Source organism: Myiozetetes cayanensis, unplaced genomic scaffold (assembly GCF_022539395.1).
Source record: "Myiozetetes cayanensis isolate MyiCay16 unplaced genomic scaffold, myiCay2020 scf15, whole genome shotgun sequence".
NCBI classification, from domain to species: domain Eukaryota; kingdom Metazoa; phylum Chordata; class Aves; order Passeriformes; family Tyrannidae; genus Myiozetetes; species Myiozetetes cayanensis.
The window spans coordinates 544282-568828 of NW_026087159.1; the positions used below are offsets into that span (position 1 = coordinate 544282).

The 24547-nt window shown below is 48.6% G+C and overlaps 1 protein-coding gene and 1 long non-coding RNA gene across 22 annotated transcripts in view; one reads left to right on the forward strand and one right to left on the reverse strand.

Annotated features, from left to right (window-relative positions):
- Nucleotides 1-17883, reverse strand: part of LOC126637227 (uncharacterized) — an 86311-nt gene extending 68428 nt beyond the window's left edge. For 9 of the 21 annotated variants that reach the window (XR_007628294.1, XR_007628289.1, XR_007628277.1 and 6 more), the window contains exon 1: nt 17434-17671. This is a non-coding gene — a long non-coding RNA (uncharacterized LOC126637227). The other 12 variants (XR_007628288.1, XR_007628287.1, XR_007628290.1 and 9 more) reach the window with 7 other exon arrangements.
- A 704-nt stretch (nt 17884-18587) lies between these two features.
- POU3F4 (POU class 3 homeobox 4) lies at nt 18588-21861 on the forward strand. The gene has a single exon (XM_050310278.1). The coding sequence runs from the start codon at nt 18626-18628 to the stop codon at nt 19739-19741; it is 1116 nt and encodes a 371-aa protein (XP_050166235.1). The 5' UTR covers nt 18588-18625; the 3' UTR covers nt 19742-21861.
- The last annotated feature ends 2686 nt before the right edge of the window (nt 21862-24547 follow it).

Below are 24547 nucleotides of genomic sequence, written 5' to 3' on the forward strand. Positions count from 1 at the left end.
AGTCAGATCTTTAGCTGGCATAATTGGACACCCAAGTCCATGGAATTGTGTCCATTAGCAGGAGTGGGTGATCTGACCCATATGCTTTGCCACTTTCAAGTAGAAAGATTAAAACAAGACACCTAACAGCAGAAATGGGTTACATTCCGTCTCAGAGAGCCTTGGCCTGCCTAAAATTCCGGAGGAATTTTCAACCTGCCGTCAGAAAGACTTCAAGGCTGTTTACCCAAACTTCTCAATAGTTCCTTCTAAAAAAGGATGATGAGCAACCATGTTGGGTAACACAGATTTTTAATGTAATCTGTTTATAGTTTTGAGATGGATTTCCAGAATAGAACAGTTTTTAAATGTCCTGAGCCTTTAAGCGTTCTCACTTTGATCATCTCCCATCACGTTATCGCTCGGAGCAGAACGTGATGGAGCCGGGCTAACGAATCTGCCAGAAATGACATCAGAAAGCCAAGTGACCTGAAAAAAAAAGTGCTCTATTTGAGCACCAAGCTCTTCTTCAACATCTTCTCTTTTTTTTTTTTTTAATTTTTTTTAATATATTTTAATTGATGTTTTACTTTCACTGGATTTATTTCACTCGCATGAAAGCTCGGAGCTTGGTCTTAGGGAAAAAAAAACCTGCCATTGAAAACAAAAGGAGCCTTATTTGACCAAGGGAAGGCTGTAGGACGTCCTCAGATAACAATAACTAACAATTCTTTTGGGGGTTGAACAGTTTAAATAAGGAACACTTTCTTAGGAGGTTAACTCTAAATAATAATTGCGGATTTTGCAGCCTTTGGAAGGGAGAGATTGCTCTTTGACAGAGTTTATATTACTAGCCTGATGTGAGCAGACAGCTGCAAAAATGAAGTGATATCAGCGATAAAAATATTCTTTCTACATTTAGGCAGCAGGAATTGCATGGAAGCAAAGGGCAAATCCCACTGGTCTCCATGTACAGCAGCATCCTACACAGGAAGACAGGGACTGACTGACATGGCACTGCTGGTCCACGGACCTACTGACTCAGTATGTATTCACTTTAAACATTTTTTAACTCTTCCCATTAAATTTCACATAGGCATCTTGCATTCCTTGGAAAAACTTCAACTACACCAGATCGTGTATTACCCTTTAATTCAAGGCATGTTAGAACAGGCAAATAACTTGGTTAAAAAAATAGAATATTGTAATGATAGCCCCCTCCCTCCCCTTCTATCTGATGTAGAAAGAGATAATTTCTGGTACTAAAAGTGATTAAATTTGGTGCATTTCCAACTTGTATTTTAACAATGCATTACCTGCTGAATTGCTGCATAAATATTAATATATAGCCTGATATGGGACTTTTGCCCGAAATGCCCTTGGAGAACCATAATCACGGTGAGGGGAGCACAGGAGATGAGAGAGAGCCCTGAAGATGGTGGTTCTATCCCCAGCTTCACAGAACTACCCTAGGTCAGGCACTTTCCACGCAGATCAGCGATACCTCAAAGCCCAGACTTTGTCTGGTAGGAGATGAAAGTCCTACAGGCATTACTCTGCCCGATCCTCATCTGAAATACAACCAAAAAACCTCCATTGATACCAAGAGCAGCTCCACCGAATTTTCTCCAAATTAGCCAGACTTTAGTTTTGACACAATGAGCTTTTAAATGTCACCTGTAGATGTTTTGTACTCTAATCACCTCCAAAAGGAGTGTTTAGCATTTATCTACCTGAATTTCATCCCTCTGAGACAATCTCATTAACAGTCCTGGTCGCTCTGGCTGCCATTTAAAAGAGGCCAAGTGCCTACAGAACCCCCCAAGTCATGTTCAGCCTTCTTGAAAACTGGCCAATTATTTAGATCCCTAAATATGGACTTTGGAGGGCTGAAATTCAGGATATCCTCTTGGAAAACCTCTCTGCTCTGCCCTAAACCACGTTTCTGCTCTCTGAGAAGAGAGTACTGTTGATTTTGTCACTGTAATGCAAGAACATCACTCTAAACCCTCAAAATACTGGCAGTAAAAGGCACAAGGAGCAAATATTTCTGTCTGCAAACACCTATTGCCCAGCTGGATTTTTGGACACAGGGGGACTGTGCTAAGGGTTAAGTTAATTTAACTTTCACCAAGTTAGAAAGCTCTGAAAGTTTAATCACAAATGAACTCCAGTGGGCAGTTTGGGAGCTCCCAGACAAATGCTCTCATTTTTATTCTTTATAGGCAGTGCTGAAATCATCATAAACCATATTTAAAGAGGGAGAAGTTTCATGAGGGGAGGGAGCTGTTTTATATGATCGAATAAGAGAAAAAAAGGCAACTTACTGGTTTAAAATCTAAATCCAGCAAAATTACCAGAAATGCGGCTGGAAAGAGAACGCTGAGAATTCATTATTTTGTTTCAAAGTTAGTTTATCATAAATCTGCCCTCTGACACGTAATAACTAGTAACATTTCGAAGGTTATTTGATAGTAAGTTCAACAGTGTAGGTGACTGAACATGTGAGCTGCATGATAATGAGTCCCAGGGGAAATCAGGCTTTAGGATGCAGGGTGAAGCATCCCTAGGCTTGTATTCAAATGGAAAAAACATATTCAAAAGTTTATTGTTTATCTCCTAAGAACATCAAATAATACACAGGCCTTTGAATCAAATGTATAAAAGCAGAACTATTTGCTGGGAGGTGGTGATGCCTGATTTGATCCAAATTCAAAAAAAAACCTAATAGCTTGTACACTGAAATGCTCCGAGTGATTTGGATGTAAAAAAGTGGAGGGGAGTATTTTGGTTTGTTCCTTTGCAGAACTAAGAGGCACAGCAAGTCAATTTGCTCCTGCACCGGGCTCTGCAAAGAGGAGCTGGAGAGCATTAAAAGCAGTTGTTTTCAAATCCCCTGCGTTTCGGTACAACAGAGTTCTTTAGGTGTGACAAATACAAATTGCCCCGCTCGTCCTGGATTTCATCTCCAAAATACAACGGCTGTAATTGATTAATTTGTGGTGTACAGACTAATTTAAAGTCGATACCGAAAGCAAAAGGGTTTGTTTTCCAGCAGGGAGGTGGGGCTCAAACTCCCCTCTCCAGAGGGACGCCAGTCCCACCTCTCAGCTTGTTAAACTCTTAAACAACGAATCTGGTGCTGCCCTTATCAAAGTCAGGGGTGGTTTTGGCATCAGCTGCACTGGAAAAGCACGTGAGACAGAACTTTTTTCACACATAAACCCTCCGTACCACAAATGCCAAGGGCTCAGCATTCCAGGCCCGTAACTACGCTGCCACTGGCATCCTGCCACCTCCCTCGGAGCAGGGATGGAGGGCATGGACACAGATCACCCACCTGCTCCTGCCCTCCCTGGGTATCCACAGCTTTAGCACCGCTGCTCATCTCCAGCCCAGCAGAATTCCCTTGGGGAGGGGGAAGTTTGCGAGGGAGGCACCGCGTTCAAGGCTCGCGGAGTTTGGATATATCAAGTGCTGAGTTTTCATCTTCAGCGAAACATCTGCACTATTAAAAGTGATCAAAGGTGCCTCGTGCTGTTTGGGTACAGCCATACCTGTCAAGTGCACCACTTGCCTTAGAGAATCACAGAGTGGCTTAGGCTGGAAAAGACCTTTAGGATCATCCTTTTAACATAGTTACACAGTCCCCTCTGCGTCAAGAGCCTGTTAGTTCAGATTTTGGATGCTGAGAGTAAAATCAGCCTTTACTTTCAAGGTATCTTTCAATAACAAAATCCATTTTTCACGCATCTTTTTAACTTGTCCTCCTTTTTTTAACTCATTACTTAAATCATTCCATACCGTCTACTTAAGCAGTGAAAAGTTATGCAACACATCTCTTACTTAACACCACCCCATCAGTCCTAATTCTTAATATTGTGATGACTTTTTTCAGAAATGCAGCTGGCAGGGGTTTACTGACACGCCACAAATCCTAATTATCATCAAAACTCTAAATTCTATATTGATGAATATCAGAGGTTGAAACACTCTCATCTTGACAAGCTCTAAAACACCCAATGAATGTTTGTTTATTCACTGTTACTAGTATATATTTCCCCACCTTAACTTTGGGAAAACAACAGCATTTAAATAAGCACCAAAGGCAAAGATAAATAAAACTGAGCAAACAAGCAATAAGTCTGTCTACAACACTTTTTCCTGTTCTTAAAAGGAATTATTGCACAGGAGATGATTTAACCCTAAACTGCCACAGTCTCAAGGAAAATATATTTAAATAGTGAACTTTCTGGACTCATCCCTGGGAATATTACTTTACCCACTGTTCAACTGTTGTTAGTTTACATGTGGAAGGTGCAGTGAGACAATTAGAGCTATATTAAAATAAGACGTAAAAACGGCCGTGTAACGTAATAAAAATATTAAATAAGAACGGTGAGAGCCAGATCGGTCCTGAACTTTTGTTATTGCAGAGAAGAGTTAAAAAAGCAGGTTGCTGGCTGAAGGTAGCCCTGCTCAGGGCTGGGGCATTAAAAGGTGCATAAAGCAGGGGCTCATTTTCCTCTCAGGAGTCGAGCCCCGGTGCTGTTATCGGAGGCACCGGCGGATCCACGGCGAGCCCTGGGCTCGGGCCCGGCCTCTGTGTGGTCTTTGAGAACTGTCGTTATCAGCTTTCTGTTTATTATTGTGCTCAGTTTAAAGGGAATTTGCCAAGTGATCCCTGGACTCCAATCTTTAGGCCTGTTGTCAGGACAAATTAATTTCTGTGGAAACCCACTGTGCCTCAGATACCATCTAGGAAATGTAGGATTAATGGAGTCCCTGTACAACACGCTTTGTAGTGCGGCTGCTGGGGGAGGGGAGCGGGGCTTGGGAGGCAGAGACAACACAAATAAACCCCTGCACTTCGGGGGACTTTGGGGGGAATTTCCTTTTTTTTTTTTTTTTTTTAGCTACATCAACTCACATCAAGAATATTTAAAATAAATTCCAGCCACCGAAACGAATGGGCAACTTTTTAACAGATGGAGCGGTGAGTGGAAACTCTGCTACCAAAGATGAGGGTCCTCAGGTCTAATTATCAATATTTTATATTTTACCCAACTCAGGTCGATCTCGTCAGTAGGAAAAACAGGATATTAAAAGGAACAGCCTCCTGTGAATCTTACTAGAAAATAATGAAACTCCACACATGATCCTTTGGAAAAGGGGTATTGGAGCTGCATTTCCTGCAGAGCTGGGTCATTACTATCTTTGCTGACATTTGAGACTGTTTTTTTCCAAATGTGTATTATTTCATTGCTAAAAATGTTTAGCTGCCACTGTTCTTGCAATAAGTAAAATTTAAAAAAAAAATTCTTTCTTAGAAAAAAAAAAGAGGCATTATTTTTCTTAGTGAGAGAAGAGAAGAGAAGAGAAGAGAAGAGAAGAGAAGAGAAGAGAAGAGAAGAGAAGAGAAGAGAAGAGAAGAGAAGAGAAGAGAAGAGAAGAGAAGAGAAGAGAAGAGAAGAGAAAGAGAAAAGAGAAAGAGAAGAGAAAGAGAAGAGAAAGAGAAGAGAAAGAGAAGAGAAAGAGAAGAGAAGAGAAGAGAAGAGAAGAGAAGAGAAGAGAAGAGAAGAGAAGAGAAGAGAAGAGAAGAGAAGAGAGAAAAGAGAAAAGAGAAAAGAGAAGAGAGAAGACTCCAATATGTTTTTATCAGTCCTTTCTCGTTTTCAGGAGGACACCTCTGCCCATGGTGAGATATCCAGGTTTAATATCAAACATGTTGGCAATTCTTGCCCTTATTCTTTTCTCTCCAAAGCTAAATCAATTGATAACACACAGCAGACACACAGCTCCACGTTCTGTGTGGTGCAACATCCTGCAACTCCCCTGTGCAATTGGTGAGTTGTAAATCAGCCTGAAGTTGGTCCAAAGTGGCACAAAAACACCAAATGGATCACAAAATAAAAACTAAAATTCAGAACTAAAAGATACCAGTCTTCTGCAGTCAAACACTAAAGCAAAATTCGACTATCTAGCCCGTTGTTACAACATTCCACTGTTAACAGCTGTGCTAATCTGGCAGCAGTGCATTTCTAGAGCCCTCCTAACAGCTCACAAGCCTGGCAGATGCAGATGCTGCAGCTTCTCTAACGTGTCTCTCTCCAGTTCTCGAATACCTCAGCACACACTGCTTCTCCTTTGTGGGGCACTGCAAAAATTCGTGGCTTCTCTGTGACCCCCCCCCATTTCATTTGGAACAGCATTTATGGAGAAGTTTCATTTGGGGAGGTTACTTTATTAGTCTTCAGCCCACGTGTATATGAGAACTGCTTTCGTCTTATTCAATATTCCAAAAGAGCCCGTTCTTCCCTAACTAAAACATTCAATCTTGGGAGACTTTTTATATGCTGGATTTTAACTGTTACAGAAATTCAATTAACTCCGTAATTATGAACACAATTACCACTGAGTGTTACATGTGATTTGGTGGTAGCTGTTACATGGCACACACATACACTCTGGGTTATGATTTAAAAACTTAATAATAGTAGGCAAAAATTCTCAAATACCATCCTTATTCTTTGGATTGCATACACAAACAAGTTTTAAGCATGCTGCTCTTTTTTTTTTTTTTCCTCCTGGCCACAGCAAGGGGGTTGGAAAAAGATGATCTTTAAGGTCCTTTCCAACCTAAATCATTCTAAGATTCTATGATTTTGGTGATGTAGGGTTTAATTGCAGGAATCATTATTTGCAACCGGTGGGCTGGATTTTCAGCTGATAAAAAGTCACCCAGATTGTGATAATTTGCTGCAAGGGGCATCCTGGCCCCATTAACTCATTCCATGATAAAGTTAAACCCCCAACAAAGGCAGTAAGTGGAGCTCCAGCCATTTAATGCTTGGAGCGGGAAAAAGAAACTAAAAAAAATAGGGGAAAAAACCCAAACATATCCAAAAAAATAGGGGGAAAAAGGGAGAGGATAAGAAACTCTAGGAAGTTTTTAAAACTCTACCTAGAGGCAGGGCCAAGGGAGCCTCTGGGCAGGGGGAAGCTGTGGAGTGTGGCCCCAGTGCCACGGCAGCCCCGGGCTGGAGGTGGCAGGTCCAGAGGCAGGATGTGCCCGGCTGTGCCAAGAGATTGCCTGGCAGGAACCACCCCACAAAGCCTGCAGGTCACTCTGGCAGCGAGCAGGGGGCTGTGGGCTGGCTGTGGGCCAGGCTCAGCCCTGAGTGCTCAGCGCGGCCTCGGGAGGAGCTAAAACACGATGGGTTGTACACTGTGAGATGGAACACCGGGCTGGGGGCAGCGAGGGGGGCTAAGGGTGACACACCTGGGGGTTTTCAGGGCTGAGGGGGCTCAAAGCAAAGTTGAGGAGTGGATTTGTGATAAGGTTGTGCTAAGGGAAAGGGTGGGTTCCAGGTGGGCTTTGGTGCTCTGGGCACGTACAGAGACACCTCAGGGAAGGGGCACCACGCTGAAGCCACCACTGCTGTCACAGCCTGAGCCTCTGTGACACCTCCTGTGCCACAGGCACCTGCTGGCCCTTCCCTGCTAACCTCTGCTCACACCCTCCTCACACCAGGTCCACTCGACCTTTACCACATGGCACCATCAAGGGGGCAAAGGATCCTCGAGGGGCTGGGGTGCCTTCAGGCATTTTGCAGAGTAATTCTGATGCCACTCGTTCACCCCTTTGGAGAGACCACGCACAGCTCCCACCCGCACAACTCAGCCTTGCCCCCAAATTCCAGTACCACCGTGCCCAGTGATGCCAGTGGAGGGTCTGGCCCCACATTCTCTTCTTAATCTGATAAGAACCCATCTCTGCTGACACAGCACTACCTGCAGACATCTCCACCTTCTCCCACTCTTCGTACAAGAGCTTTTATCCCCACCCACAAGTGCACAGGTGGGAGAGATTCCCTCAACACACCATCCAAGGCTTCATCAAGAGATGCCCATGGACTTCAAACACACAAGGAATCAACAGTCTTTTGCTATAATCACTCTTCAAGTAATTGAAAATCAGAATTACCCATGTGGCTTCTCTACATAAAAAGTGAGCTGCAACCTACAAATCTGAATGCAAGACATGTTCATGTGAAACGTTCGAAATACAAAATGCAGTTACAGCTCGGTCCTTGGTGGATGTCAGGCACTGCTGGAAAACTATTGCAGGAGTTATTTTAAACAAAAAATAAAATTAAATTAAATTTAAAAAAAAAGGAAGAGTATAATACCAACAGGGGTCAAAGCATTTCCAGACTTGCCAAGGGTTAGTTCTTACCAACAGAGTAAAATATTTGAGCTTTAACAGAAAACTATAAGTGCAAATATATATAAAATGAACCATAAAATAGGCTTCTTACAGAAATTCATCTCTCATAACAAGAACAGTACAAATATTTCACAACATGTCAAACCCACTGTATCTGTACATTCATGCTTTCCTCACTCCTGGCATTATAACCACACAAAACTGTAATTTAACAGCACTGGTAACAGTTTTCCAGTCTTGGGGCATGGAACCTCCATCCCAAGAACCTGGTGAATAAATGGCAATGGATGTAAATGACAGGAAAAACGAGGAGACACATCTGAGGGCTCAGACCAGCAAGCTCCCAGCCCAGCAGCCCTTAACCCCCACCATCCCTTAAAATCACCCCAGATCCATCCCTGCAAATGGAGCTGCCACGTGGTTTGTTTTCTAAAACAACATCTCACTCTGCTGTGGAAGAAATTTAGTCCTTATTCCTCTTTAATATTCATACAGTACAGAGCTACATTAACAGCTAAGTTTTAATTTCAGAAACATTCTGACATTTACCAAGAACAGATTCCAGCCCTGGTTTCACACCAGGGTTTTTTTCCATTATCACTGTTATTACTGGTATTAGTATCACTGTAGAAGTGATTAAAAGGTCCTGGATGTCTTATTAAAATAATCTAGATCTACTTCCCTCTTCAACACCAAGATACAATCTGTTGGTTTATAAATGGGAATCATCTTTCTGGAAATTAAATTTGAAGTATTTCTGTTCCTCTTTTTCTTGTAAAATAGAAGCACTTTTTCTGTTTAAATTGAATGTAGGAATTATTCTAAATATTTGAAGCAGAGGCAAAAATAGTTATTACTGAACGCTGAACACTCCCCAGATCTGTTCATAAAATGGGAAAATAATAAAAGAGCAGCAACAAGCCAACCCTTCAAAACTCTCAGGGAGGCTGAGGAGAGAGATCCCTCATGGAAGTCAACAGCCTCAGTCCCTCCATCTATTTTCAGGTGCTCATTTACTGCAGCACAGGCACACCAGGCTTGTGATTTCCAGAAAGGGCTGGTTTAGCTGCAATTTTGGAAAAATGCATTTTAGTTTCCCGAGATAGCCCAGCAGTTTAACAACGTGTGTTTGTGCATCAGAGCTCTCTTCCATATCCTTCACTAAATAGAAATTCAAAGAGTCTTAGGCGTAGATTAAACGCTTTCAAAAATCAATTCTAGGCTGGCACAGAAGTTAACCAGTCTGACCTCGTGATTACAGACTAAACACTTCCTTGGGAAACAAAGTGGAGGAATATTTTATGTCTCAATGATTATTTGAGATAGCACTGCCACAAATAAAAATGAGAAGCCAGGGCAAATATTTCAGGAAGTTTGTCCCGGGATAATTGCATTTAAAAAAGGACTCAGTCAGGGGAGTGGGATATTGTAGCATCAAAATCCACTAACAAAAGGCAGCATCCAACATACAGCTCATCCAAGCTCTGACAAACACTTTGAATTTCATGGAGCATTGTGAAAAGAGATTCATATAAACGTGATTACTTGGATTTTTTTTTTCTTTTTTTTTTTTAACCACTGGAACCTTGATATCAAGAAACACAACGGCTCAGAAGGCAGGAGTAAGATTTGTTCTTATTCTAATGTCTAAAGAGCCTCTTCCAAACTACCTTGGGACTGATACAAAACAGACTTCTGCAGTTCCATATTCCTGAGGATGGAGCACAGATTTAATGCCCAAGCACTAACGTGCCTTGCAAGAGCATTTTTATTTTCATTCTTCCCCGTGTCAATGGCAGAGTAACCCCAGAGCTTTCAAACAAACGTTTGCCTTAGTTTGATCCTATAAATGTGCTGCCCAGTAATTAAATCCAGTTTGTATTTTTAAAGTGCACACAGAGCCCTGTTCCACCCAGCCCCAAACCGCCTCGTGTTTGCATCCACCATCTCTCAGTTCTGGGAAATCCATAAATTCATTTGTCAGAGGTAAAAACACTCACACAAAACTCCTTCTAAATCTTTTGAAATGGTTTGTTCAAACTCTTGACATAACGTTTTGCTCTAAACAAATTTCTAGACAACCCTGTGATTTTCCATCTCAAAATATACTGTTTCCCTGCCATGAAACTAGAACAGAGGGTCTGAGAGAAAGGAAATTATTAAGCATTCTAGTGGGTTTTTTCCAACAAAAACTAAGATAGAGGTCAATGAATAAGTATGTGCAGGCTGGAACTTAAATCCTCTGGGGTGACTGTAGGCTAATTAATAATTAATGCCAGAGACATGGTGTTTGAAATGCAGATGTGATAACTGGAGGCCTGGCAAAGCTGTTCAGAGGAAGCAGATTTGGATGCTATAGGGAATAGGCACTCCCTTGCCGGCTGGCTCTGAAAGCAGACCTGGGTGCAAAGCAGGGCCTATGGTTTAGATTATATTCCCCTCAGCTGTTAATTACCTGAACCTACTTTGAAGTTTTTCTCTTTTTATCCTCTGCATGAAAAGAGATTGGTTCAGCCAAGGGACTTGAAAAAATGATCAAATACATGGAGTAGAGGAGGGGAATAGAACTTCAGATATAAAAAAAGATAAGGAAGAAAAACACTCAGGGAAACACACAGGAACGTATTAGGAAGTGCACGAGTGTGGCTCGACGTTTCAAGCGAGTTGTGCTGCTCTAAGTTATTTCAGCCATTAAATAAACCCCCGCGTGTTTTATGAATAGATTTGTTAAAGGGAATCTCTGGTTGTATGTATAGAGTTTACAGTAATTATTTGATGAAAGTACCATAGGTGATTTCCTATGCTATTTTTAATTCAATAAAGTCATTTAAACCTCCTTGTGTTTGGGGCTATTTAATGAGGTGTGCAACATTAGCAGAATCACCAATGAGCTGTTACTACAAGGTTTAGATTTTGAAGGAAAAAAAACCAAACAAAAACAAAACATTTTTGTGAGGGAGGGACACGGGCTTGGTGTGGATCCCTCACTGCAAGGAAAGGGAGGCAGGTGCCTTCAGCACCTGGGGCTCCTTTGGCCTTCGGGGGGGCCCCGAGGGTGAATGAACCATTTTCACAGCAAGTGAGGTGTGGGGTGGCCCACGGGGCCCTTGGCACAGGCAGGGCTGTGGAGGCAGGGGGTGCTGGGGATGAAGGCAGGGATGGGAATGCTGGTTAGGAGGCTGGGGATGAAGCCGGGGGGGAGGATGCTGCCCGCACACCCCGCGGGCGGACGGGAAGTGTTTGAGGGATCCCACAGGCACCCCCCGAGCGCAGGGAAACACCCCATCACCAAAGGAGGGTTGGGGGTACCTCTTGCGACACCGCCGTCACAGCGCAGGGGGAGAGGGGCCGGTTCCCCCGGGTCCCCCCGGTCCCGCTCCGTCCTCCCCGGGGCTCCGGGCGCCCCCGGCCCCGCTCGCCCGGCCCCGGCCGGGTCCCTGCTGCTGGAAGGGCCGCGAAATCGCCTCTCGCCCCGGTTCTCTTCGCAGTGAGCGCCTCGTTGCCTTTTCAAAGCGGCTCCAGAGTGGGTTTTTTTGCCGCTCTTCCCCGCTCGTTAGAGCCCGCCCGTTCAAAGGCGAAACTTCCCAGCAACTTCACTAACACCCTTTGAATTAGGGGGAACAGACTGGTATCATAATTTTTTTCCTCTCCTTTCTTTTCTTTTTTTCTTTTTTTTTTTTTTTTTCTTTTTTTAAATTTTTTTACCTGCTCTGGGGTGAAGCGACCTCTGATGAGCTCAGGGCTGGTTGTGTTTAAAAATTAACTCGACCATGCCTGTCCTCAAGGCGCAGGCGTCTCGCATTGACGCCCATCACCTTGGCACCGCGCTTCTCCCCCTGCGGCTGCGGGGAGCCCACCTCGGCCCAAAAACAAGTATTTTTATCCATTTTTCTCCTTCCCAGCATCGCTTTTCACCGTGACGTAAAGGCACACGCAGCTCTACTCCAGCCTTACGCAGAGATGTACACCTGTGGGATCCTCCCGCTGCTTTGAGGGGTAACTCGTGATGCCGCAGGCTTATCCAGCCCTGGGATAGTTACCTGCAGCTAAAGCTCCCACGTGAAGGTGATGAGTCCATCACGGGGCGGAAAACAACTCGATTTCCCCCAAAACGGGTGTGGGAAGCACATCCATGTCCGTGTCACGGGCGTGGGGTGGCCCGGGAGAGCCACGCCTGGGGGCGAGAGGGGCTTTTAATGGAATCACAACAGTCACACGGTTCCCTATTAAATCCTGCTAATTTTCTAGGTGAAGGCTGTGAAGTGAATGTGAGGAAGCATTAAAAGGGAATTGAATTTGCATTCCTTATGCTACAGGCACATGTTTACATGACCTTTAAAACAGAATTAAAGCTGTATCATCAGCAGCTGTAGGCAATTCACATTACTAAGGCAATCAAATCAGAAGGCTAAACTAACTATAAAACATAAATTAAACTGATAGAGAATCATCCTAATTCACTAGGTTTACTTGCAATTTACTTATCCGCTACTAGTAATTTCTAAACAGTTTGGAGAAGAGGCAAAGAGGAAACACTTGGATGTGGCACTTCACAACCGTGTTGTCCGAGGGGGAGAGCCCGCTCTCCCGGGGTTCTCCATCAGGAATCGCGGGGATAACAGCCCGTCCCGGTCCTCCAGAGGTCCACGAAGGGCCTGCAAACTGATACCTGCACGCTTAAACCCCGAGCTTTAAGAGTTGGCTCAAGCGCCCCCGGAGTCCCTTTGCTCTCTGGTGGACCCTCAAAGACGCCGTTTATTTTCGAAAATATGAAATAACTGCATGTCCAATACAGCTCGTGTTGCACCGCTGCCTTCTGCCCCCTCCCCCATTCCCAGAGGGACACTTTCCAATGTCTGAAGCACGGCGAGAAAACCCGCAAAAATCGATAGCACCGGTGATTTCATTAAAAGTTTGCAGAGTGCCTTTCCCCGGCTCTGCTCCGGCGCTCCCGGGTGGAGCGGGACCGGCTCGCCCCCCTCCCTGCCCCGGGCACCCCCCGCTTTGATTTATTCCCATTTATTTCTCGCAGCCGAGGGCTGTCTCCCCCGCTTTGATGGAGACTCTCCCGTGTGCGCTGCCCTGGGGCCCGCGGTGATTTATTGTCCGCCCGCCTCCCCGTGAACTTCTCCCCCGCAGCCCCCGCCGTGCCCGGGACCCCCCGCCCGAGGAGGGCACAGAGGGGCAGGGATGCTGCAGCCTCCAGAGGCTTTCACCGGGATTCTCCCGGGCGAGGGGGGAGAGAAAAGGTGCCAGGAAGTGCCAGGGAACCGCACACGCCCAACCTGCCTCACGACCCCCGTCACCATCCTGCATTGCCCAAGAGCGATTCACGAAGGAAACATCTTTCAGCAAGGCAGCCTGGCCTGAAAGTTCATTTTTATAACAGCTTTGGTTGGCGCGACCTGAATGAAGAGGGGAGGAAACTTTCCACCAAGCCGTAAACACGCGAAAAGTCTGTGACAAAACAAGAATTAGCAGCAGCATCTACGTATTTCTAAACGTAAATCTAGGAACGACGAGGCGCTTCAAAATGCAGGAGGCGTTTCAATCCCTCTGCGGGATCAGGAGCATCGCTGGATGCTTTGCACGAGGAGTGCTACAGCTGGGAAAACGTATAGTTAATAAATAAATAAATAAATAAAGGGGAAAACCACAACACATAAACCCCAAACCCCTCATGGAAACTGCTCGCTAAGCTACCAAACAGCAACGCAGGTATTTGTCATCCAAGGAACAGAGCGATTCGTCTTCAGTGTCTCATTAGTCAACAGAGGTTAACTAGCGAGCCAGTTAGTGCGTGTTCAAATCCAACCCATTTTCTTTTAAATATGTCTGAGCAGGAATCTGTCCGTTCGGGAATTGTGTGTGGATTATTTCTAAAGCTGGGGCAGGATGGCCTCTGGCGTGGCAGGAGCTGCTCAGGGGCTGGGGGTACCCATCCTTAACCGTATCCCCCCGTTTGCTGCGAGAAGCTTCACAAAAAAAAAAAAAAAAAACCCAACAAAACAAAACATCACCACACCACTAAAAAACCACGGGATTTCGGTCCGGGATGAAACAAACGCATTCTTGTCATCACGCCCGTGTGAGTGGCACGGTGAGGAAAGCGCCTACGTAAAAGGGAAAGGACCCGCATTGTTGTGCGGGTCTATTAACTCCTGCCGTGACCTCAGGAGCTGCCACGCACCGCCCGAGGAGGGTCCGCGGCCGCAGCCCCCTCTCTCCCCATCCCTTTTTTCTCCGTAAACACAACAAAACCCGACGTTTCAATTCGTGGATTTAATAAACGGCCAGACCGGTCCCGCAGCAAAACTGTGCGCTTTGGAGAGACTTCCCGGAATATTGATGGTTTTTCGCTCCATCAACCAAATGTTCGAGACGAGACCTGCTAAAACCGACCCGACTCCAAAATAACAGTGACCTGAACATGACGGGGTAGTGCACGAATGAACGACATTTTTTTTTTCCCGCAGCAAGTACATTTTTTCCAAACATCAACAACGTCGAAAGAAATATTAATAACAATAATAATAACAACAATAACAGGCGATTCGAGCAGAGGAGCGAGGAGTCGCCCAAAACGCTTCGGAAACCGCAGCAGTTAGAACACAAATACTATTTACCTTGAGATTTTTTTCCTGCCCGGGGACTGGCTTTATTGTCCCTCCCTGGACCAGCCCAGCCGCAGCCACGCTCCCTCCGTGCCGGGCTCTTTGCTGCCGGGCTGGTGCTGGGAAAGATTTGGGGGGGGGGGCTGCTTTCATTCTTACATTAGGACTAGTTTAATTTGCAATCTGTCAGTCCATCTCCTGGCTGGGGCTCTGAGATGGCAGTGTGTGGCTCTCTCCCTCCTCTCTCCCTGCACAGCATTTACTCACGTTCAAGAGCAGCCAACAGAGACCAGGAAAAAAAAAAAAAAAAAAGAACTAATTGAGCTTGTGTCGGTATTGGCTAATTTCTGCTAATGCTCTGTAAATTCCTTTTCACTTCTTAAGCTTCCCCCACGCAGGTTAGGTGTTCCCAAAGCCTCTCCGGAGCTCCAGGAGCCGCTTTCTCAGCCCTGATGGGTGGCTGGGCTTCAGCGCCTGGATGTACACAATGCAAACCTTAACTCCTGGCTCCAGAAACGGTTAAATTGCCCTTTCCCAGCCCCCACCCCCGTTATGATTGACTCTGTTTTTAAATTTGCACTTGTTCCCACCAAGCGCAATCTAACTCGTCCTGTCTCTAAAGTGAACTTGTGTTGAAGGTGAAGTTTTCAATATAGAGGTCACGACACCGAGGCACAGCTTACCGCTCCGAGCTTCATGCTGTATTAAACACAATCAAAACGAACCCCTTTTAGACCTTTTTTTTTTCCTTTTTCCTTTTTTTTTTTTTTTCCTCCTTCCCCTCCCGCGGATGAACAATGAGGGGGGAAAAAAAAATCTCTTAAATATAATAAAATCAGCTCTGTCACGATAATAAACGCGCTCCTGGGCTCGCTCTGCGCCAGGTCCCTTCCTATGGAACACAAACACACCGCACCCCGCCTTGGGTTGGAGCTCTTAAAGGGGAACGTGCGGGGTTGGTGCGGGGACAGCCCGCCCTGCCCCACGCGTGGGGGACACCGAGGGGACGCCACGCACCCGGGTGACCCCAGAAAGCCCCGGTCCCGCCTGTGCCGGGGGGACTCCACACAATCCCTGCACTTCAAAGCGGGGGGTTCCCTCCAGCGACTTCTTGCTGCCCCAGGACGGTGCTGCCTCCCGCTATTGTGCGAGCTTTTTCACGCCAAAGATTTAGCAGAAAAAATAGATATTAAAGCGAGTTATTTGTTGGGCAAACGCGGGTCTCTACGGGGCGGGGGCACCCGGAGCCAAAGGGCTGGAGCGCACGGTCCGAACCCAGAAAGTTTTTTTAAATTTTTTTTTAATTAAAAAAAAAACTTTAATGGGTTTCGGTCTATGAAAAATAAGTTACAAATTCTTGCAACAGTAGCTTTGCATGTACTTATTTTTCTCCCATGTCCAGACGGGGTCGGCTATTGAATAAGGCTCTTTTATTCTGCATGGGGCAGGGGATTTGTGGCCATGGTCCCCCTTTTATTCCTCTCTCTATGGAAACCCAGATCATGGGGAGAAATATGCGAGGCTGAATAAAGAAAAGCAGCAGAAAGGACCGCTTGAGAGCGGCATCTGTTACACTTGGGAAGTTAGACTGACAGGAAAGAGCTAAAGAAACCCTCTCCAGCAGATTAGTTAGAACAGCAAGAAGATTTAACTATATGCAGATAAAAACACTATAAAATCCACCATACTCTGCTCTAGGCGAGGTGAGAGCCGCCTCGGCAGGAGCGGAGCCGGGCTCTGCCTTAGCTACATTTGCAGCAAAGATTAAAATGGGACGTTCGGGGTTTTATTTCCCTGCTAGAGACTCTGCCTTAATTAAACGACGGATCTGAACATCTATTTTCACGGGCGATGGGATTTGAAAAATTGTTTCGGAAGTTAAAGTGCAAATTAATTTTAAATAATTTAGTTACGTTTTTATACAGTGCGGATTTGATGTTGTTGGGGGGGTTTTTTGGTTGGTTGGCTTTTTTTTTTTTTTTTTCCTCTCTTTTTCCCGCGGGCTCCGGGGATGTTTATTTCGAGGAGCTTGTGAAGGCGGAGAGTGGGGGAAAAAAAAAAAAAAAAAAGAAAAGAAAAAAAAAGGAAAGGGGAAAAAATGAAAAGGCTAAAAAAACCCAACCAACAAGGAAGAGCCTGCTGCTATAACTCCTTCCCTGCCCTCCCCGCGCTCCGCCGGGCTCGGCCGCGGTGCTGCGCGCCCCGCACCGCCCGCACACCCCGCGCGGGGAGCGGGGCTCCGGCAGGGACATTCCCACTCCCGACCCCCCGCCGCCCCCCCTGCCACACACACACCCCCCCACCGCCGCCGCTCTACCCGCAAACTTCATTTCTTATTTACTTTGCCTTATTTTTTATGCCTTTCCCCAGCCGCCCCCCCCTCCCCGCACCCCCGCGGGTGCGCAGCGCGGCGGTGCCCGCCGGGGACCCGCAGCCTCCCCGATATATCGCGATCTGCCTCCAGCCACGCAGCCCGCTCTGCTCCTTCACCACCCGGCCCTGCCTTTACCCCTCTCACACGCTGCCCCGGCGAGAAATTATTGTGATTATTATTATTATAATGAGCAAAGCGACGGGACCCGGCTCGGAAGGAACCAGAGGAGCGCTCACCTTATTTAGATCTATTTTCTCATTTTCTTGAATTTTCTTCAGATCTGTCTTCTCAGAGAAACTAATGCCTTAATGACTTTCTGGTAGCTGCAAGCCTTCTTTTATTTCTGCTAAATATATGAAAATGTATGCAAATTTAAATCAAGCTTAACCTAGGAGCTCTTGCAATATATTTAATGGAATTTCAAACCAATAAGGGGACTCTGATGCAGTCTTCTGGAAGTGCAAATATAATTACGCAGCTCGGTTACCTCCGAAACGACGCGGGGAAAGGTCATTTTGGAACTCGGGAGCGGGTCGGGGGGTCCCGGGGCTTCTCCTCCGCCCGCCCCGCCGGGGCTCGGGGGGTGCGGGGCTGTGCCCGGCGGGCCCTGGCGAGCCGGGTGGGCTCAGAGCTGCCCCCCGGGGGGTGCCTGGGCACCGCGCTCGCCTTTTCCCCCGTTATTTTCCCTTTTCTGCCCTTTTTTTGCCGTTTCGCCCCGCAGCCCGCCCGCCGGGCGCACACAGCGCCCGTGCGCTCCGCGCCGCCAACTTCGAGGGACACCAGCGGGACGCACCGGCGGCGGGGCCGGGGGAGCTCCTTTCGGGGCTGCTTTTTATTATTTTGGGGTTTTTTCTGAGTTTTCTCTCCCGACGGAGCGCGGCGGCTCGGGGCTGGGGGAGGAGGGGCGGGCAGGGCCGGGCAGCCCGGGACGGCAGCACCGCGGGAGGAGCGGGCGCTGAGCCCCGGAGCCCGGCCCGGCGTGCGGGGGCGGCGGGGCAGCCCCGCGGTGGCTCCGCAGCGCAGCCGCCGCCGTTTAACCTCTGCCGCGCTCTCCCCGGTGCTAATCGCTCCCCATTTAAGCCGTGCCCCCGCGCCCCCTCCCTCCCCGTTCCCGTCGCTCCCCCGCAGCCCCCGGTGCCCGCGCGGCGCGGAAGGAGTTAACGCGGCGGGGCCGCCTCGCGCCCGGCCCCGGTGCCGGCGGAGTGATTCACTTCCTGCCTCGCGCCCGCGCGGCGCCCCGGCCCCGCCCTCCTCCGCCTCGCCCCGCCCCCGCGCCGCTCCCATTGGTCGGCGCGGGCGGCCGCGCGGCGCGATTGGGCGCGGCGGGTGCCAGTCACGGCGCGGCCGCCGCCGGCCCGCCGTGCCGCTGGATGTCAAAGCCCGGCGCGGCGGCGGCCGCTCAGTATAACTCGTGGGGCTGCGGCGGCCATGGCCACAGCCGCCTCCAACCCCTACGGCCTGCTGGGCGCCGGCGCGCTCGCCCACGCCGAGGGCGCGGGCATGCAGCAGGGCAGCCCGTTCCGCAGCCCGCAGAAGCTGCTGCAGAGCGAGTACCTGCAGGGCGTCCCGGGCAATGGGCACCCGCTGGGGCATCACTGGGTGACCAGCCTGAGCGACGGCGCGCCCTGGCCCGCGGCGCTGGCGGGCGGCCCCCTGGAGCAGCCCGACGTGAAGCCGGGCCGCGAGGACCTGCAGCTGGGCGCCATCATCCACCACCGCTCGCCCCACGTCTCCCACCACTCGCCCCACGCCAACCACCCCAGCGCCTGGGGGGCCAGCCCGGCGCACAGCGCCTCGCTCGCCGCCCCCGCCGCCGCCGCCGCCGCCGCCGCCGGGCAGCCCCTCGGCGTGTACTCGCAGGGCGGGTTCGCGGTGGGCGGGATGCTGGAGCACGGCGGGCTCACCCCGCCGCCCGCCGCCGCCGCCGGGCAGGGCTTGCACCCGGGGCTGCGCGGCGAGGGCGGCGGCGAGCACGGCGAGCTGGGCGGCCACCACTGCCAGGACCACTCGGACGAGGAGACGCCGACCTCGGACGAGCTGGAGCAGTTCGCCAAGCAGTTCAAGCAGCGCCGCATCAAGCTGGGCTTCACCCAGGCCGACGTGGGGCTGGCGCTGGGGACCCTCTACGGCAACGTCTTCTCGCAGACCACCATCTGCCGCTTCGAGGCCCTGCAGCTCAGCTTCAAGAACATGTGCAAGCTGAAGCCGCTGCTGAACAAGTGGCTGGAGGAGGCCGACTCCTCCACGGGCAGCCCCACGAGCATCGACAAGATCGCGGCGCAGGGGAGGAAGAGGAAGAAGCGGACCTCCATCGAGGTGAGTGTCAAGGGCGTGCTGGAGACGCACTTCCTCAAGTGCCCCAAGCCGGCCGCCCAGGAGATCTCGTCGCTGGCGGACAGCCTGCAGCTGGAGAAGGAGGTGGTGCGGGTCTGGTTCTGCAACCGGCGGCAGAAGGAGAAGCGCATGACCCCTCCGGGGGAGCAGCCGCAGCACGACGTGTATTCCCACGGCGTGAAAACGGACACGGGCTGCCACGACCTCTGACCGCGGTCCGGCCGCGGGACTGCCCTCGGGGCTTTCTTTTAACTTATGCTTTCGGGAGTCGCGGCGCGGGGTCCCCGCCCGCCGCCGCCTCGGCAATATTTTTATTCCTCTCTCCGACCTTCCCGCTGGTCACACACGGTGTTTACTCGCAGACAAGGTTTGTTTTTCGGGCTCCGCTTGGACGAAGGAAAAAAAAAAAAAAAAAAACAACCCACCCAACAAAACCCGACCACACAACAAAAACAAAACCCCAACGGAAAGGAAAAATAGAGAAAAAAAAAAAGAAAAAAAAAGGAAAACCCATGGGAAAAAAATTTAAAAAAAAATCAAAAACAAACACAAAACGAAAAACCCGACAGAAAAGGAAAGACAGATGTGTGCCTATGAATAACCTTCCAGCGCCTTGGTTATATCAGCTGTATTTCAGGTGAATCTGTTTTACAATAGACTAGTTTTGCATTTTTAAAGACTTATATAGCGTTTTTAAATGTCTGAGGTGTTTTACTACAAACTGTACACAATATTTGTGACCTAATTTGTACCGAATCGAGCAGTCAAAAGCGTTTCTCCCTTGCCCACGCCACCGGCAATGTCACCCAGCGGGGACGGGGCAGGGCGGCCGCGGCCCTTCCTCGCCTTCCCCCCTTTCCCCGAGGACACGGGGGTCCCTCCGCACCCGCGGAGCCCCCGCACCGATGTGAAGAACAGGCTTATTTGTTGCAGCTTTTTTCTTCCTTTTTCAAGAACTTCCCAACACCGTAAAACGGTCGGGTAACAATCCTGACCTTCCCCCCCGCCATTCTTCTCCCAAGGAAAACAAAAATTTTATATATATATATAAAAAAATAATTATTTCTGAGAGATTTACCCGAAATTAAGCATCACAACCAAACCCGTGGCATTTGCCAGTCTTTTTTTCTTTCCGAAGATGAGTTGGGCTTTTTGATCAGCGCCAGACTGAGAGGTCTGTAGTAAAACACCTTTATCCTTCTGCGCTTTGGCTTCGGAAATCGGTTTCTCTGTATTTTGTTTCGATAGTGAAGAGGAATGAGGTGTCTCATGAATTTCGGGGAGAGGGGGGGAGGGAGGGATGGATTGGGACAGAAAACACCTGCATTTGGTTCACGCTGAGCTTCTTTCCGTGTCACAGGGAGATGCTGGATTTGTGGAAAAGCTTTTATAGGGAGGGGGAAAAAATATAATCAGCGACAAAACGAACAGGGAGAAAAAAAAAAACAAACCAAACCAAAACAACAAAACAAAGGAAAAGTCAGTAAAATGCTAAACGCAGAACCCTTTTTTGGGCACAGGGAGGTGCAGAGCTGTAACCGCCCCCTCTCCTCGCCCCTTGTTGGACACAAGGACGGGGGTGCAGCGCCCACGCACCCACCCACGGGGGTTGTGTGGGTGGGTGGGTGCTCCTGCACCCCCCGGGGCCGCCGGGCAGGGCCGGGCTCCCCCCGCACCCGGGACCCCCCGCACCCGGGACCCCGTACAGCCCCGCTCCCTCCCCTCGCCCTCCAGATGATTTTTTCCTTTCCACATTTATATTTTTCAAGTATTTTTCAGTAAGCGCTAAAAAAAAAAAAAAAACCAAAAAAAAATTAAGAAAAAAAGAAAAAAAAAAAAAGAAAAAAATGACACTGAGGACCTGCCTATTTCTGCCAACTTTATAACTGTACAGTTTTGTATATTAAACGTTTTTTGGAAGTTATTAATTTAAAGAAAGATCATTTAGTTTATTCATTTAGTAACTGATGTATAATAAACGCTATTTTCATTAAAGGTTGCTTTTTTCAACTATTTTATCCAAAATTGCCTATTGCAGTTGCCAACAATTATTTATTTTCAATAAATTCCGCATTATGTTTAAAAAAAAAAAGAGAGAGATTAAAAAAAAGAAACGTTTCAGAGAGAAACGACAAAAAAAAGCGCCTAAATGGGTGTCGGATAAAAATAATAACGAAACACACGAGTGGCTGTAACGTTTGGTTGTCGACCAGTTTTAGTCAAGGGGTTTATATTGACGCAATATTTTATTGTTGTAAAAGGAGAAAAAAAAATTAAACAAAAAAAAAAAGTTTAAATAAACATTTTTACGAAAGAAAACCAAAATAAGACCGAAAGCTCCGGGTGCGTGGTTTGTGCGGTGGCCGAGCCGCGGTGCGGGGGCTCCTCGGAGGGGGCTCCGCATCCCCGGGCTGGGCCGGTGCCCTCGGGGCAGGGGGGTCCGAGGGGGCTCATCCCTCGGTTTACACCTGCCGCAGCCAAGGCGGTTTTTTAGGGGGGTTGAAAATGCGCTTTCGGGATGGAAAAGGCGCTTTCGGGGGCGGAGAAAAGGCCCTTTCGGATAGAAAAGGCGCTTTTGGGGCGGAAAAAGGTCTTTGCGGTTTTTTCGGGGGTGGCGGGGCCGGGCAGCGTGTGAACATAAACAGAGAGCCGTGCGTGTAGGTGCAGTTTCTGTCGGTGTTTGTGGATCTCGGTGATGTGTAGCAGCAGCAGCAGCAGTAGCAGCGCTGCCCCCGCCTCGCCCCCCGCGCCCCCGCAGCATCTCCCCCTCCACCCGCGGCCGGTCCCCCCCGGCATCCCCGGGGACCCGCCCGGGGGTCCCGTCCCCACCCCCCCGCCTCCGAGCCGGGGCGCGGAGGAAGTTTCTTTTGTTCCACGCTGCCCGGGCCGCGGGGGCTCCTGCGGCCGCCCCCGCTCCCCCCGGGCGGGCGGCGGAACAATAACACTCCATCACGGCTAACGGGGGGAGACGGGGCCGCTCCGGCCCCGCCGCCCGCCGGCTGCTGGGGGAGGCAGGCAGGCAGCGACAACTTCAAGGAACCGGCAGCGAAACGGCCTTTTCTTTTCTTTCTTTTCGCCCGCTCTGAGGCCGAACCTCGGGAGAAAACAATACCCAGCCCTTCTGCCAACAGTTTAGGGGGAGAAAATTACCTTTAGGAATCCCGAGGAGCGACCCGAGCAGGGAGAGAGAGAGCTCTTGTCTTCGATAGCCAGCGAGCGGACAGGCGCCTTCCCAACAGCCCGGCCATCCTGTACCTGGGAGCGAGAGGGATTTGGGATGTAAACAGCGGGCGAGGCTTTGTTTCTTAACCATAAAACTGATTTATTTCATTTGTAAATCTCGGCGAGCTGCAGCACCGCAGCCTTGAGGGCAGCTGCCCCTGTGCTGGGCAGCAAAGCCTCCACAGAGGGACCACAACCTCCGGCTCTCTCCGAAAGGATTACAGCAGCAGGAGAAGGAAATATAACCCCCAAAAGCACGTTTTGCAGTGAACTGCAGGAACAGGATAAATGCACACCAGGGACCAAACCAGGAGTAAACGGCCGCGGTTTGGAAACAACCCCAGCTAAGGACACGGATGAAAAGCTTCAGGTTAAAACATGCCCTTGCGTGGTCACTCTGGCTCTGAGCACGCAGGGTCCTGAGAGGCAAAGCTCTTAAATGCAGCCTTGGTTTGGAGGAGGGACAGAAGGCGTTTCACTGAAATTAGCCTGTTTTAGAGCCCTTTGGCTGCTCTGTAAATACAAGCACAGCGAGGGCTGGGCTATGTCTTATTTTAAAACAAATTAGGTTAAGAGACAAAAGAGATGCAATGAAAGACGAAATCAAGTAAGTTTATAAACAGGAGCACTTCAAAGGCCGCTGGAAAGCTAGGGAAAATAGGGAAGGAGAATTTTGTTTAAAGAAAAGAAGATCTCTGCTTGTTATTGCCCGTCGATTTCAGTGTTCTGCGAGCAAAAGGAAACTCTTTTGTGCCACCTAATGTTAAGTACTGATCACTGTTGTCTTCTTGGCTGCCCATCTTCCATGGTGTGCATGGGGAGGCCTCGGGGTGCTGAGCCCATCGAGGTGGAGCTCAGCATCCCAAAGTCCCACCAAACCAAGGGCAGGGAGAGAAACTTCAGCTCCGCAGTGGCAGAGCAGGTTACCTTCTGAATTTAGGAATTTTTTAAAAAAAGAACTCGAGAGGGGGTGGAAGGAAGCACGGGGTAGAATCATAAGAATGAGAGACTCCAAATTTGGTCTTTGTTATAATAAGGTAACTCCAGAAGGAGCATATCCAGAGTTTATATAAGCTGCCCACCACCAAGGATCCATCTCAGCAGCCTCTGGGCTTGCAGCAGCTTCTCCCTCTGCTCTCCTCAAGGACCTGAGTGGCCTGGCCTTTGCACAGCCATGTCTCCCAGCTGGAGGAATTCTGGTGTGTATTTAGCAGCCATTCACACTAATTTAGTAGAGAAATACCTCACAATCCTTTAAAGAAAGGATTGAAAGCAAGCATTTTGCTGGTAACAATAAATTACACCGGTTTTGTGATTTTAGTGGAGAGCGTTAAACATCTTAAGCAATTTTTGAGGCTGAATCTTCTCTGCTTTTCATATTATACAAAAAGAAGAGAACCAGAGGCTTTCTTTGCTTTTAAATTTCAAATATTTGTAAGCTGTGTTCTCTTCCTCTCTAGAGAAGGCCAGGACATAGGAGTGGGTTGTTTTCAAAGCAAAAATTACTAAAAGTAAGCAGAGATGCCATTTCACTTTCTTATTGGTCATTATAGACCATTCAGAATACAGACCAATGAATCTATACCTACATTTGACCAAGATGCTTTTAAAATCCCTCAAAATTGGGGTACTTTTGAGTTTTCCCTTCTGTGTTTTTAAGTAGCAATTCCCTAGGTTCAGGCAGAGCAGACTAGAGCAACCTGGTCCTCTTGGGCCATGTCCAAAGTCCCCTCTGAGTTCAGGGCGGATCCACACATGGATGGAGGCCCATTGAAAACCTAAGTCCTTCCCCCA

Coding starts and splice junctions, on each gene's coding strand:
- POU3F4 (XM_050310278.1), top strand. CDS start 18,626: ATGGCCACAGCCGCCTCCAACCCCTACGGCCTGCTGGGCGCCGGCGCG.